The following is a 14,175-nucleotide window of genomic DNA, read 5'->3' on the forward strand; positions in this document are numbered from 1 at the left end:
TGGGCCAGAGTGACGGGGATCGCAGAGTCCCACTTGCTTTTCCTCTTCTGGGCCTCTGCTGATGAGAGCAAACACAGAGGGAGGAGTGAGCGATGGGAGCTGGGGGTTTAAATCACCAGCTGGGCAGGCAGGGCTGTGGTACTAAGAGCTAAAGCTACCCGACGGCCGGTGAAGGACATACGACAAGAAACACAGAAATGTACCGACAGAGACTGCTGGCTAACACGGATTTAAATGATGTACAATTAAAAAGTATGGATTTTTAAAATAATAACTCTGCAAATGTTTTATGAGAAGATGAAATCTGTAAGACTGCTGGCTTTATCCATCTGGGACAGTGATGGCGCTCAGGTCTCGGTTCCTTAAATGCTCCATGAACGCTCTGTTTCAACATTTTTCCTTCCCGAAGAAGGAGGGTCATAAAGGGCAGGTGATGCCTCGGACTGATCCATCGGACTGATCCACTGGCCTCATCGACTGCTGGACTCTTTATTAGATTGTTTGTTCGCTTACACTTGTTTATTTCAGTGAACTTTGTAAAGCACTATGAGACACTCTGTTGTGATATTGGACTATACAAATAAAATTGAAAAATTGAAATTGAATTGGAAATTGAATGACAGGATTATTATGCTGCAGTGCTCATGTCACATTTAGAAATGTGAAAAATCGGGATAATAAAAGGATCCATAGACTTATTTTGCAGTTGATTTACTACCTACGTGAAACATTTTCTGCTCCAGTTTCAGATTTCTGCGTTTTGTCCTCCGCTTTCTCCATTAAGTCGAAGCGGACGTGGCTCCGTTGAAAAGTGCTGACATCATTTCCATCCACCAATCACAGTTTGAATTAAGATGTGGTGACACTTGGGGGTTGTTTGTATTAAAGTCTTCATAAATAATAGCTAACGATGTTCAAAATTCACCTTCGATTCTTCAGTGGTGCATATTTGAACCAATCAAAACACACTGTAAAAGGCTGATCTGAGTCTGATCTCTACTACAACTTACTGTCTGCTCATCCAGTCTTCACTTGTGTTTTTAAACTGATTATTATCATTTATTCAGCTTTGTGAAAAACATAATTCAAATGAAACACTTATTTTATTACAACCAAAAAACAAGACCTCTCTCTTTAATCTCTTGAACAATCAGCTCAGACTTGGGCTGGAAGTGTAAAGTAACACCAGCGCTGTGGCTTTAAACAGCCTCTGGGGTGTATTCCAACATAAAGCGGCCGTGACGTGAGTGGTGGGTGTTCACCTGTGGCTGTGGTGGTGGTGCTGCTGCTGGTGGTGGAGGCTGCTGTGCTGGAGGGGTTGGTGCCCTTCTTGGTCCCCGTGACGAACTCGATCTGTGAAAAACAAAACACAATGTTAGAGTGTTTCTAACTGTTTTTAGGCAACAACGGCGTACTGCTGCTGCTCCACTGGAGGATCAGACGCTGGCACACCGCTGGCTACATTTCACAGTAGGGAACAAAAGAGCAGCTCCTTTAGGGTGCGTGTTCATTCAAGTCTACTATGTTTCTAACTTGGGTGCAGCTGCTGGAATGATGCCGCTGAGGATGATGGCCTGATGTATCACGTTGTCTTCAATGCGCGGGTTCCTAGGAGACAGCTATGACCTTTCAGTCCCAGCTAATGACACGCCGTTTTTTCTTCTAAAGGATTATTTTAGAGGTTAAAAGCAAAAATAGTGGTCAAACAAAGGGCACGTAAGCAAACATCTACTGAAGATGTTGGCATTTAGAGGGAGCTCCAGTGGAGAACGCGAGCGGGCATGGGCTGGGCCTGACAAGGGCTGAACTTGGCATGTCTGGTGGAGGACGTGAAGAAGAAATTAACTGCAGCTGGTGGAGACTTGCCCCTGACGCAGACAGAGAGGAAAAAATTCACGGCTGAATAATCCCCCCCCCTTTTTTTTTTTGTGCTGTTGTTTGACTCACCTTGGTCCGCTCCTTCTTGGCTTTCTCCAGTTTATCCATCTCCACTTTCTGGGCTTTGGCTGGGGAGGGAAGACACACACATGTTGAGTGTTGGGCTTTAAGCGCACAGAGCTGGGGAGAAGAAGTAAATTCACTGACCGAGAGATTCGTAGTAGGAGTCTTCTGACCAACCATGAGGATCAAACATGTCTTTTGGGTAGTTAGTTCCCAGCTCATCTATACCGCAGAACTGTATGAGCTTCTCGTAAATGCTACAAGGCAAAAAAAAAAAAAAAAATATTAGATTGTCTTGACTTATAAAAAAGCTTGTTATGTGTTTATCTGGTATCATGTGTAAACAGAACAGTGTGTGTGTGTGTGTGTGTTGGTTTGGATGCGTGCTTCAGCTCAGCCACATACCTCGGGTTTCTAAATTCTTTCTTTTTCTGGATGTGGCTGTTTGTGTCGAAATCTCCGTGGAGCTTCCTCTCGTACAGCTTGTGGATCTTGTCCTGTTCCAAAACAAACGGATGGAGCAGGGATGTGAACAGACAGCAGGGCCCCGTTCTTCGTACATGGGTCACCGTGAATAAACCAAAATACGGGATTGTGGCCGTTAAAAGGCCAGTGGAGCACGTGGCATTAAAATGGGAATCTGTCATTGGAACTCTAAATCTGCAGATCATGGTTTAAACTCCACTCACTTGGCCTTTACTTCAAAATAAAAGCGCACCGTTATTTTCTGATCCCACACCCAGTGTTTGTAAGCCCCTCTGAGGCATCATACATGACTGTTAACAAGTGATTGATTTCAGGTTCAGGCACAAAAACTAGTTAGTTAAAACAGAAATAACAGTATGTTTACATTCTGATAAAAATACACTGTGCACATCCTTTAAGTCTAACAAAAAGAAAAGCCTTTTTTAAAGTATTTATTGAAAGGGGGGACACCACAGCCTCAGCTACATTTAGGTGTCTGAAAAGCCTCCTGGAGGCCTGAGCTCAGGGATTCTAGCAGTCAGTGGGATGTTCTAATCTCAAGGTCGGGGCACGATCACAAAAGGCATTTTGAAATCTGTTCATGAAGTGGATACGTTCCAACGAATGTTGAAACGGCAGCTAAAAAAGCCAATCCGACTAACGCATTTGAACACATTCTACGCATACATGTGTTGTCCTCCACAGCATGACCTGAGGGCAGGGATCTCCAGGCTGTTCTGGTGAATCATTAGTTGCTCATCTGGAAGCTGAGGGAGTGCTAGGGAGCTGTTCAATTAACTACGTGATGTGTGTGTGTGTGTGTGTGTGTCCTGACATGCCTCGGCTCCTCACAGAACAAACTTTACTGCAGCTAGTTGCACCAAAAGCGCAGCAGCAGGCCAGGGAAGAGATACTAAATTAATAGAAGATGACACTGTGTGCTTGCTAAATTACAGGCGGGACTCTGAGATTTTATGCAGCCACCAAAATTTATGTCTAACCCCAGAGGGAACGAAGAAAACTTAAACTAAATTATTGACTGGGTGTGGAGAACAGGTTATTTAGACTGCATCAACACCAGGATGACTAGTCTCTGGATGAGGCAGCTTTAAGCCCTGAATACTCCAAACTTTACACGCTTGGTCTTGAACCCCCAACTCTAAACCTCCACATGAGCCTAAACAAACCCAAAAGGGGCGAGTGCAGACTGTGTGTCTGCTTATGAAACCAACATCTTCCTTTACGAGCCAGCGACGAGTCCTCATCCTTTAGCAGGCTACATTTACTACCTTGTTTTATGCGTCTATCCTGCACATAAAAAAAAAACGAGCCTTCAGACTAAATCACACGTTACCCGGACTATTCTGTGTAGTCCCCTGAAAAACCTCTGCAGTGAAAGTTATGTGCTTCAGCAACCATGTAACGGTGAAGGTGCGTCTACCTGCAGTTGGCTTGAGCAGCGTCCGGGGGGCTCGGGTGGGATCCTGATCTCATCAGGTGACATGTTCCTCACCTTCTCCGAGAACAGAGCTGCCAAGAAGATGGGAAAAACATTAACACGGGCCTTTGCGTGTTTCTGCAGCTTTCCTTCTCCGCCCTGTCTTGCCCATCTTCACATGCTGAATAAGCATTAACTAAGAAGCCGGTGCTAGACCAAATTGTTTGAGCGTTTGGCTCAGGTTTGTTTGGTTGGTTGTTTGGTTCACACACAAGAAGGAATGTGGGATTTGGATGTGCGCTGGAGAACAACCACAGTTAATGAAACAAAGGTTCACAGTGCGTTAAGCAGACATTGCTGGTGTTGCAGTTGCAGTTGTTCATCATAGAACAGCGTTTATGCTATTGGATTAATAGGGAAGAGAGGTAGAAGAGTGAACATGCCGGGAAGGGAGTGGCTGTTGTTTGGGCTTGTGAGGAGAAGGGAGGTTCCCTGGGACCCTCCCTCCCTCCCTTTGGACCTGTCCCTTACTTCGCCCTTCCTGCTCAACTTTCTCTGTCTGACTGCAGGCCAGGCATTCTTCAGTGTCACTCTATATCCCAGTCAGACAAATAGTTGTCAATCAGGCTCTGAATACGTGCTGAAAGCTCTGTGTAGAGTCTGCGGCGCACAGCTCGTCCCTGCTGACATTCTGTGCAGATCGGCAACAAGCAACAGCTTGACTGGACACGAGGAGACCATTCTCTGAAGTGGTCCTTTCACTTAGCCCGCTGAACACTCATCTTACTCGATAGTTTCGGAGTATGCAACTGTGGAATGTTCCTCTTTAGATTTGTGTCAGTGGCGGTTGTGTTAAGGGTCGGATGTTACACAGCTGTATGTATTATGTGCATCATGAAGGAGCAGTTTTACTCAGTAAGACATACTCCAGTCAGCCGTGTTGGTATGGCAGTAAAGCACTGAGTGTTGAATCTAACCATCTGTGATGAGATGTGTCCTGGTGATTTTTTGCATTTCTACCTCTAAACTTTCTAATCCACTTTCACGTAAGGTTACTATTTCCAACATTTCTTAGAATGTACTTCATAAATCCTACACTGACTATCAAAATACTATAATCTGACCAACAGCATATCATTAAGGTAGACAACTGCTATATTACACTTTTTAACTTTACAATCGTTTCCATAAGGAGTTTGTCTTTTTAAAGAATTGTGTCCACAAGGATGCAGTGAGCTGATCTTCAGATGCTAGTGTTTACCATTTCAAACATATTAGCTTAGCATGTTAGCATGCTAACACTTGCTAATTAGCATCCAAACACAAAGTGGAGCTGAGGCTGATGGGAATGTCATTAGTTCTGCAGGTATTTGGTCATAAATCAAAGTGATGACGATGACGGCACTAAGTAAAGATTTAACTCATCATCAGAACTGAACAGTTATGACGATGCTACATCAGGCTGAATCTCTGTACTGCGTCCTGTCCCTCTGTGCTGGCTACATTGCGTCTGTTGACATAAATATTGGTGGTCCAGTGAAGCGATCCCTGCCCGTGGGACGGTGCCAGAGCTGGAGTGTTTGTCCCCTCCAGTATCTTCGCTGCCACCCTCATCTCCCTTATGTCTGGAAAGTTCAGAGGAGCAGCAGTACCTTCCCCTCTCTGTTTGCCTCTGTACTGATATGGCTATGGTTTACCTCCCCCACCGACGAGGGAGGGGCAGGGCGTTGCCTTTGTTGGCTAGACACATAAGTAACGCTAAGCACATGTGTGTGCAAGCTCACGCATTTTTTTGATAGCAAAAAGTGAATGTGTGCACAGTTACGTGAGGATAAGTGGCTCCATACATGTAACTAGTTTTAACACCTCGTATTTTAAAACTGCAGCAACCAACCATAACAAACCTGACAAGGCAAGTCAGAGGAGTCATGGCCCACATGAGGCGCTAGCTTGGTATTTTGTGTGAGACTCTCACAGACACAGACTCAAGCATGCACACACAGTCACAGCCAATTACACACTGTAGCTGCAACAGGGGTTTAGCCTTGTGGAAGCCCGCTAATCCACTCCACACAACAGGAGATTTACTTGATAATTTTGCAGCCTTGTCAGACAAACTCTGGTTTAAACACCAAAATAAACTCTGCAGAGGAAGTGTGAATAAATCACAGCCCGTGTAATAAATATCCCTGTTTATAATGCAGCTCAGTATGAGAGGAGTATTCTCACACAATAGTTGGGAGAGAGGTGGAGACACGGAGTGGCAAACAGACAGAGGAAAGATTATATTCTGCCTCAAGAAATTACCATCTGTCCTCCTGAAAAACAGACAGAAAGTCACAATCTGTGCCCTGAGGGTCTTTTTAGACGGACAGAAAACATCTGTCTGTCCAGCGAACAGACAAAGAGCTGTCTTCAGCTCTGCCTGCTGACCAGAGGCCTTTTGCCAGATCCTCTGTGACATTTACCGACGACAAGACAGAGGAGCCAAGCGCCACTGCAGTAATGTCAAGCGTCCAGGCCCCGGCTATGAGTCACACTCTGCCACCACAGTACACTGACGCCGATGGGGGGCTGTTTTGAAAACTAAAAATTCCTCCAGTGCATTTCCCTTTCTTTTTATGGCTGCAACAAAGCATGAGAGTGGAAGTGGTGAGGATGGAGGGAGCAAATCTGTGGGCAGAGGTTCGCTCAGCTACGACATCCAGCGAAGAGTTCCTAGTTTGGTACGCTTTAAGAACACAGGATGCCGACCTGAGAGTTCCACTTTCATTCAGTTTGAGAACAAGTCAGCTGAATACATCATCTCCCAGCTGGATTCACGGAGACGCTCTTTTCAAAATAAAATCATTTCTCAATGAGGATCATTAAGTAATCATATTATTCTAATCAAACACCCCCACTGCAGCACATTGCTATATCTTGTTTCCCCAGTGTTATCACGGATGAGGGAGAGTGCTGCATCGCATAATCTGTGCCGTCATCCGCATCAAGTAATGGGCCCGTGTAAACAAGCAGCAGAGAGGGAACCGCTAGTGCCAAACGTCAATGGTCTGACGGACTGGTGCGAGAAGCGCCACTCCCTGCATCACTCATATCCTGTCTGATCTGATGCTCACTTCCACACCTGTACGGGTCAGTTATTACTCACTAACCACAGCCAGCTCCCTGGGTTAGACCTTTATGATCCTGCTGTCAGTCAGTGGACAAATAGGCTTTTATAACTCACCTGGGTCTAGTTAGTCATTCATAAAGTGAGTGAGTGCACTATATCCTATCCTATCCTACTATATAGTAGTTTTATGATACGATGAGAAACTTTACTTTGTGACCCGTCTTTGGTGCTCAGCCCCAAGCTGATTGGTTACAACTAAAGACAGGTGGCAAATTTTTGGTTGGCTCAAATTTTGGCTCAGTGTAGTTTTTACAAAACAGTACTATCAGTGGGGACAACATGGCCTAGAATTAATCATTATTAAATTAATTTCTTCACCAGCAGTGTATTATTATGTATTATTGTATTACAATAATTCATAATTACAGAATTAATAAATGTGATAAGCAGCAGAAAATGGATTGATGGATTAACCAGTTAAGTGGGATTTATTGTCAAAAAGCCCTTATCCTTATTACAGTACAGTAGGTGTTGTGTGTGTGTGTGTGTTACATGTGTTACATGTGTGTGTGCTCACCAACTAGCTCATTGGGGTCCTTCCTGTCTGCCTCGGAGATCTGTAAAAAAACAAGAAGAGGGGAGAGAGGGGAAGAAAAGAGAAACAGAGAGACACAGGGGATGTTTAGGTCTCCTTTGGACAGGAGAATCTAATCATCTGGTGGAGGGAAGCATCAACCAGCACCAGTGGTGGATGTTATTAAACCATGTTCCCTGCTGGATCACTATGGGATGAGGTAAAGTGGCAGGTCTTGTGAAAGATGTGAAGCTGGAAACAAAAGCTCATTCCATTTGTACCTGAAACCTACAAATCATGGGTGCTGATACAAGACACGCCGCAGAGTAGAAGTGCGCTGGAGAATAGTTTCTAAGAAACTATGGCAATAGTAACCGGAATAGTAAATCCAGGCAGTTTTTGTTCAGTTCTTTTGCAGCCTCTAAAATATGCCGCCTGTTGTGCCAGCGCTGTGGGCATAACGCAGGTTCAGCACAGAGGAACAGTGCTGTTATTCACGGGCGTCATGTCGTCACCTAGCAACTGCACGGGCACATCAAAGAACTGTCCCGAAGTTGGCCAAATCAGATCACAAGGAGGAGGACGAGGAGGGGGTGGACACAAAGACGTGAGCACAGCAGAGCCTGCTGGCGGAAAGCCAGGCCGAAAAAAAGAAATCAAAAGGCACCTGCAGTTGGAGATGGAACCAATAAATACTCAGTTTCTTTCCCGTTTGGGCATCCTTCACACGACACTACAAAACTGGGGCACTGGAGCTGGTGTGATCGGGGGGTCTTCAGGGTGTTTCTGAATAAAGAATCAACATTTAGCTGCCTGGTTCAAAGTCCAAGCTACCTTTACCAAAACCCAACCGATGGTGTTAAATCCATCAATGCACAATATCAGCTGATGACAGTTATCTTGGTTTTGGCTTTCAGAATAAAGCAAGTGCATATCTAGTAGGTGGTGGGAGGCTCAGTGAAAGATGGTGTCCAGTTGCATTATGGGTGAACGTAGGATCCGATGCCTCTGGAGTTTGACTCACACTAGGGGCCAACAGTCAGGCTATATCTGCCTGCTGCTAAAATTTTGATATATATTCTTTTAAATCTGTCCCTATGAAGACATGTCAACCTTCGCCAATCAGCGACTGCCGCTGACACCCATAGAGGCAGATCGCTGGCAATGTGGACACAGGGACTTTGATACTCCTCCCTTCTCACTATGATGCCCTGCTGCCCGACAATGATGCGCAGAGATTAACTATATATTGAAAAGACAAACGCTTGACGAACACAAAGGCGCCCTGAGGTGGTGCCGCTTTACAATCCAGACGGTTCTGCCAACATAAATGTTTAAACCAGATTTTAGCCAATCAAAATCCTGCAACACCCTGCAACCAGCTGCTCTTTGCCAATGTCACCTATTAAAGGGCTATGATAATATTTTGAAGATTTACGGAGTACTTAGTCGCTTCAGTTAGATAAGGCCAGCCACAGTCAGCCACAACTACAAAGCACTAACTAGCAGCTGCCAATCAGTCAATAGATAAGATTATAACTGCAATATTAAAGTGAGAGGACAGAGTGAGAGCTAACATAGACATTCTCTGTCGGCCCGGCGAATAAGAAATCTGAATCTGAACGTCAATCTTCTGATGCTGCAGGATAAATAAAAACAACAATACATGGGACACGTGTCAGTCAGTCAGCCCCCGCGGGCCGACATAATGACTGCCAAATATCAACATTTCATCACAGCACTGCTCCCATAACTTTCCTGCAAGTAACGCTTCGCCTGCTCGTACCTGCATTATTGGGAAATCACATAATGACGCACTCGGTTACATTTACCACATGATTAAATCCTGACATTGCCAGCGCTGTTATCTCTGCTTAATGACACGGCATGTTGAACGCTTCACAAAACAGCATCTTATCTCGTTACGATCGATCAAAGGCGGCTTGTAAAACAAAGCCTTGGACGGAGCGGACGGCCTCTGACTGCTAATGCTCCTGTTTGTTAGGTTTGTGACTCACTCTCACCTCGCTGGCCCGGACCAAACAGTGCAGCAGGAAGCTGGCACGCTGTCCGCCTCCCATAGCTTTACAGCACACACATACACACACACAGAGCCATACACACAGGGTGGGGTTAGTACAGTGCGCAGGTCCAAGCAGTGTGTTCTGAACAACAGCACTGTTGGCTGCGCTCACATGAAGGGGCGTCAGTCGAGCAGCTCTGACCTGGTCTCACCTACACGGAGAGCCTCGTTTGTTATTTGAACATTCATAACGTGCATAAACCCACAGCACCACCTAGTGAACATGCTCCTTCATAGCGTGTGGTGACAGCTTTACAAAAGGCGTCATCCTTTTTGGTTAGTCACATCACAAAAAGAAGAAATTCATCAGGCTTTTATCCCTTTTCCATATTCAGTCCATCCCACCCCAGGTGGGTGTTCAAATACCTCAACATCATCTGCGTCCCTCCCCTCGTCAGATTCTTCCATTTCCTATAAAAACAAAAACGCAGAGGGTTAACACCTTAAGGATCAGAAGGAGGTTAGGCCAGGAGGGGGAACCAAGCAGCAGTGCAGGCCGGATGACAGCCAGCACCCCACTGCAAAACTGACCGTCCTTGTTCATGTTTCACACCAAGTCCAGTATCACTAAGTCCTTAAAGGAACAAACATTTTGGGGGAATGTGTGTGAAGTAAGTGTAAGGGGCACTCGGGCCTGGTGGATAAGCATGTCCCGAGGAAAACAGTCTGTGAAAGCAGTTTCACTAAGTGTTCTGTGGTTCTGGAGGAAGGTTTAAGTCTTGGGCATGAAACAAGGAACAAGACGGCATTTAGGAGGCTGCAGGGCCAAGTAAAAGAGGCCTGCGACTCTGCTGAGGTGCATTATGGAATATGTAGGATTCAGTGTACTATGTTAGAGATGTTGCTGTATTGGACTGATCACATTGTAAGGTGTTCTTAATACTGTTGCTGCTTCATATGTAAATACAGAATACATGATATGTAAATGACACGGACAAAATATGAAAACTACCTCTATCTACAGTGTATATAATGCAGTCAAATAAGACACCACCACAAATGACAAGTGTGAGATTCAAGAATTACCACAGAATTGGGTCACACACAAATGATAAAAACCAGGTAAATACGGCAATAAATACTGTAGTAAATACTGCAGTATATACTGTAGTAAATACTGCAGTAAATACTGCCTTTAAACCTGAAGATAAAGGCAGTATTTACTACACTGTGTTACATCATACACATTTCCATTCTTCTGTCTACTCTAATATTCAGCATATGGTGTATTTCATGTTTTTTTTTTTATTCAGCCAATACCAACCATGTCATGGATAACCTATATAGCTCCTATATTATTCAAAAGGTACTAACACGCATACACATAAGACAACAGATTTGCAGCATTTAAGTAGAACTTGATCTGAAATTGCTGTTCTCTTTAATAACAGCAGCATTATACAAATAATGTACGGCGGGTGGCAGTCATTATTGCAAGCAAACCCCGCCAAGATGTTGCAGGACCTTGATGCAGCTTAATGTGACATAGCACCTTGTTTTACTGACACCTTACTTATACAGTAGAGGTTTTATGGTCAGGTGAGCGTGAAATCAAACTGATAGGGTGGATGCATGTTGGATTAATAAATATAATAATAAATGAAGATCCAAATGTTGAAATGAATGTTGAAAATGAATCACGATTACCATTTTATACATAATACAGACCTGGTTAAATATATATATATATATATATATATATATAATAGTAGACTATTATTGGTAGGATTATCTTGGCCACACAATTCAAACTGGTTCTTCATCAAAAGACTTTGTAGTAAAAGTATTAATGGTGTTTAATGGAGGTGCCAATGGGGGTGAGGTGACAAGATTCCTGTCACCCTACACCAGCCCTAACGTGTACAGATGCTGTTTTGGTGATGACACGCTCATCACAAAAACCACATCTGCCAACCAAAAAGTCAAAGGTACGACTGTCTGCCTCCCATTTCAGCTCAGAGCGCCACACTGGATCCCATCGAAAACATGTCAAACAGTACCATGAGCTCCAAAACCAAATCAAGTGAACTGTCACTTCAACCAAACGTCAGAGGAATCCAACTGAATGGCCACGAACACAGCAAGAAGCACGTGTTTTCAAATGACCAGAGCTCCAGTACTGACCGAGTTGCTCTCTCTGCTGTCTTCATCTCCAGACACCTTGTCCTCGGGCCCCTCAGTTCGGTTGAGGTCATCGTCACCATAGCCGTAAACCAGCCCTCCTCCACGCCCCCCTGGTGACAGGCAGGAAGAGACAGGCAGGAACGGGGACACCACAGAAGAAGAAGAAGAAGAAGAAGACGAAGAAGACGAAGAAGAAGAAGAAGAAGAAGAAGACGTCAGAAAGCAAACAGCATCATCGGCAGCCGAGTGAAAGTATTGGTTCAGCATTAGCATCACATTGCACTAGCAGTGAATCAAAGCCGCAGGTAGACACCACTAAGCCGTACTCCGTTCAAAAAAATCGGACTATATAATTTCCCCACACGCACTGCCAAAGCAGGCAAGATTTTAAATAAGACCTAACATTATATTCATGTGTGGGGCTGCGCTGTTGTATTAGCATCAAAACAAACGACCTCTATTGATGAGACCTTCACGTTTTTAAACCCATTCTACAACAACAGGGAACATCAGCAAGACCGACACGAACACAACACGTTGCTGAAATAATTTCATATACTTTAACTTTCGTTGTTTTCTTGAATATGCTGTACATTGTCTGCGAACTAGCTAAGTTAGCTACAAGCTAACGTTAGCTACCACATGTAAATCCGCGCTAAGATTCGCCCCATAACAGGCGGCGTTTACTTAGCCACTAAACTTGGAAACAACGAAATGATTAAATGTGTTTCTACAAACCGCTCTCTTCTTGTTCGGGGTCAGAATCGGGCTCTGAATCGTCTCCATAGTCAGCCAAAGAGGAGAGCAGGGCACTCTTTTTACCGCTCGCCATTGCTGTATGAGTCGCATAAACGTCCGGTCGCAGAAAAATAACGTCAGAGAAATTGTATTGCGTAAGCACCGGTGTAGGACCGGGACATGTAGTCCTTGAGTTTATTTGGCAATGATGCGGGTCCACTGTCTGTGGCTTAACAAGGGGAAGTATTAAGTAATATTGCATAGTTTAAGTATTCCATTTTAGACCATATGCTGTTACTATACAGCCAAAACACCACCTTTATGTAAATAAATAAGACCAGAAACTGTAAGAAAGAGGAAAAAATGTCCAAGCTCCATGTCTTGTGAAAATTAACATTTATCTCTGTTTATGTCCAATTGCAGTAGTTGCATCTCTGATTTCAGATCACAGTCACAAACATTCACCAAGCTAGCCCCCACTTCTGCTGCACCCCAGTGGCTAAACACAGCCTATTCTACATACACTTGCTTGAGAATTATACAAGTTACTTTGCAGAAAGCTTTTATAATTGTTTATTGGCAGATGTCGTCAAGAAATTCAGAAAAAGCTACAACATTAACCTCTTTTGCTCTCCAGATTGGCACGTTCTCGCTTGAGTGAGTGAGTGAGTGTGTTTCGCCTTGACACATGTTTGAAAGACACATGTGATCCATCTGCAAAAATAAACCCAAGCAGCTTCCTGTTGAGCGGGCACTGATTTATACGTTTTGATGCATCGCTTCACCTCCATTTCCTGGACAATGACACACACCTACATTACAGTGCAGCCTGGTGGCTGTAGAATTCACTAAGATAACTGACTACAAAGCCAAGTTAATGTTAATCTGAACAATGATGTATCAAATAGAGAAATGGAAAACAGAAACATCTATCTTTACAAAAGCAAAATTAAGAGTCCAGTTTACACCACACCTCAAAAAGTGGACAGGTAAATTTAGACAATTCTCTCTCCTGCCAGCATTTGACAGTATATGTATGAGTGACCTCCCTAGATCACCCCACCCCCTGACATCTTCTGCTTCTTCTTCTTCTTCCTCTCTTCTTCTTGGCTGCAGCAGCATCCGTACAGCAGAGCGAATGCAACCAGAGACAGAGTTCCCAGCACAAACACTCCAATGACCACAAGGCCGCCCAGTGCCCACGGCTCGTGATGCAGCCGATACAGGAACCACTCCACCCAGTCCTCAGGTGACCCTGTGGGCTTCTGCTGCTCTGGTGCACTGCACAGGGAGACGTAAATGATAAAAGCTCAAGCGGAGAAAGAATGTGGATATCAAACTGATGAGATAATGTTAATGGATACCATTAGTTGCCACTAATAATGCTTTATAGAACCCATGGATGGAGCCACATTATCCGCTAATGATAAACCGTCTGGAACAGCTATAAAACATTCAAACGTTTGCATGTTTTTTCATCAGCATGCTCCACAGAAATCTGCTGACGTTAAAACCTTTTGTCATCCAACACATTCCTGTTCAAAAACTCACCTCCCCACGGCCATGTCCAGCTAAATGATCCTCGCACGGCTCAGTGAGTCCCAGCAGTGTGTGAATGTGCTGCAGTGTGTGAGAACAGGTGGTTTCAGCTACTGTTCTGGTCCACTCGCAGCAGCCCTCAGACCATGTGAATACAG

General features: G+C 44.4%; 1 protein-coding gene across 2 annotated transcripts in view; it reads right to left on the bottom strand.

Annotated features, from left to right (window-relative positions):
• sap30bp (SAP30 binding protein) overlaps positions 1 to 12,587 on the bottom strand; it is a 13,321-nt gene extending 734 nt beyond the window's left edge. The window contains exons 1-10 of one of the 2 annotated variants that reach the window (XM_070852422.1): positions 12,479 to 12,587; positions 11,741 to 11,850; positions 9,983 to 10,027; positions 7,537 to 7,576; positions 3,848 to 3,936; positions 2,347 to 2,438; positions 2,086 to 2,198; positions 1,948 to 2,006; positions 1,263 to 1,353; positions 1 to 55 (exon numbers count right to left, since the gene is read on the bottom strand). The exon at positions 1 to 55 is cut by the window's left edge and continues 734 nt beyond it. In XM_070852422.1, the coding sequence (XP_070708523.1) occupies positions 1 to 55; positions 1,263 to 1,353; positions 1,948 to 2,006; positions 2,086 to 2,198; positions 2,347 to 2,438; positions 3,848 to 3,936; positions 7,537 to 7,576; positions 9,983 to 10,027; positions 11,741 to 11,850; positions 12,479 to 12,572 (788 nt within the window). In that variant the 5' untranslated portion in view covers positions 12,573 to 12,587. Of the gene's footprint in view, positions 59 to 1,262; positions 1,354 to 1,947; positions 2,007 to 2,085; positions 2,199 to 2,346; positions 2,439 to 3,847; positions 3,937 to 7,536; positions 7,577 to 9,982; positions 10,028 to 11,740; positions 11,851 to 12,478 lie in introns of both variants that reach the window. The other variant, XM_070852421.1, reaches the window with a different exon arrangement.
• Positions 12,588 to 14,175: the final 1,588 nt, after the last annotated feature.

The sequence above is a fragment of the Pempheris klunzingeri genome, chromosome 20, assembly GCF_042242105.1.
Source record: "Pempheris klunzingeri isolate RE-2024b chromosome 20, fPemKlu1.hap1, whole genome shotgun sequence".
NCBI classification, from domain to species: Eukaryota; Metazoa; Chordata; class Actinopteri; order Acropomatiformes; family Pempheridae; genus Pempheris; species Pempheris klunzingeri.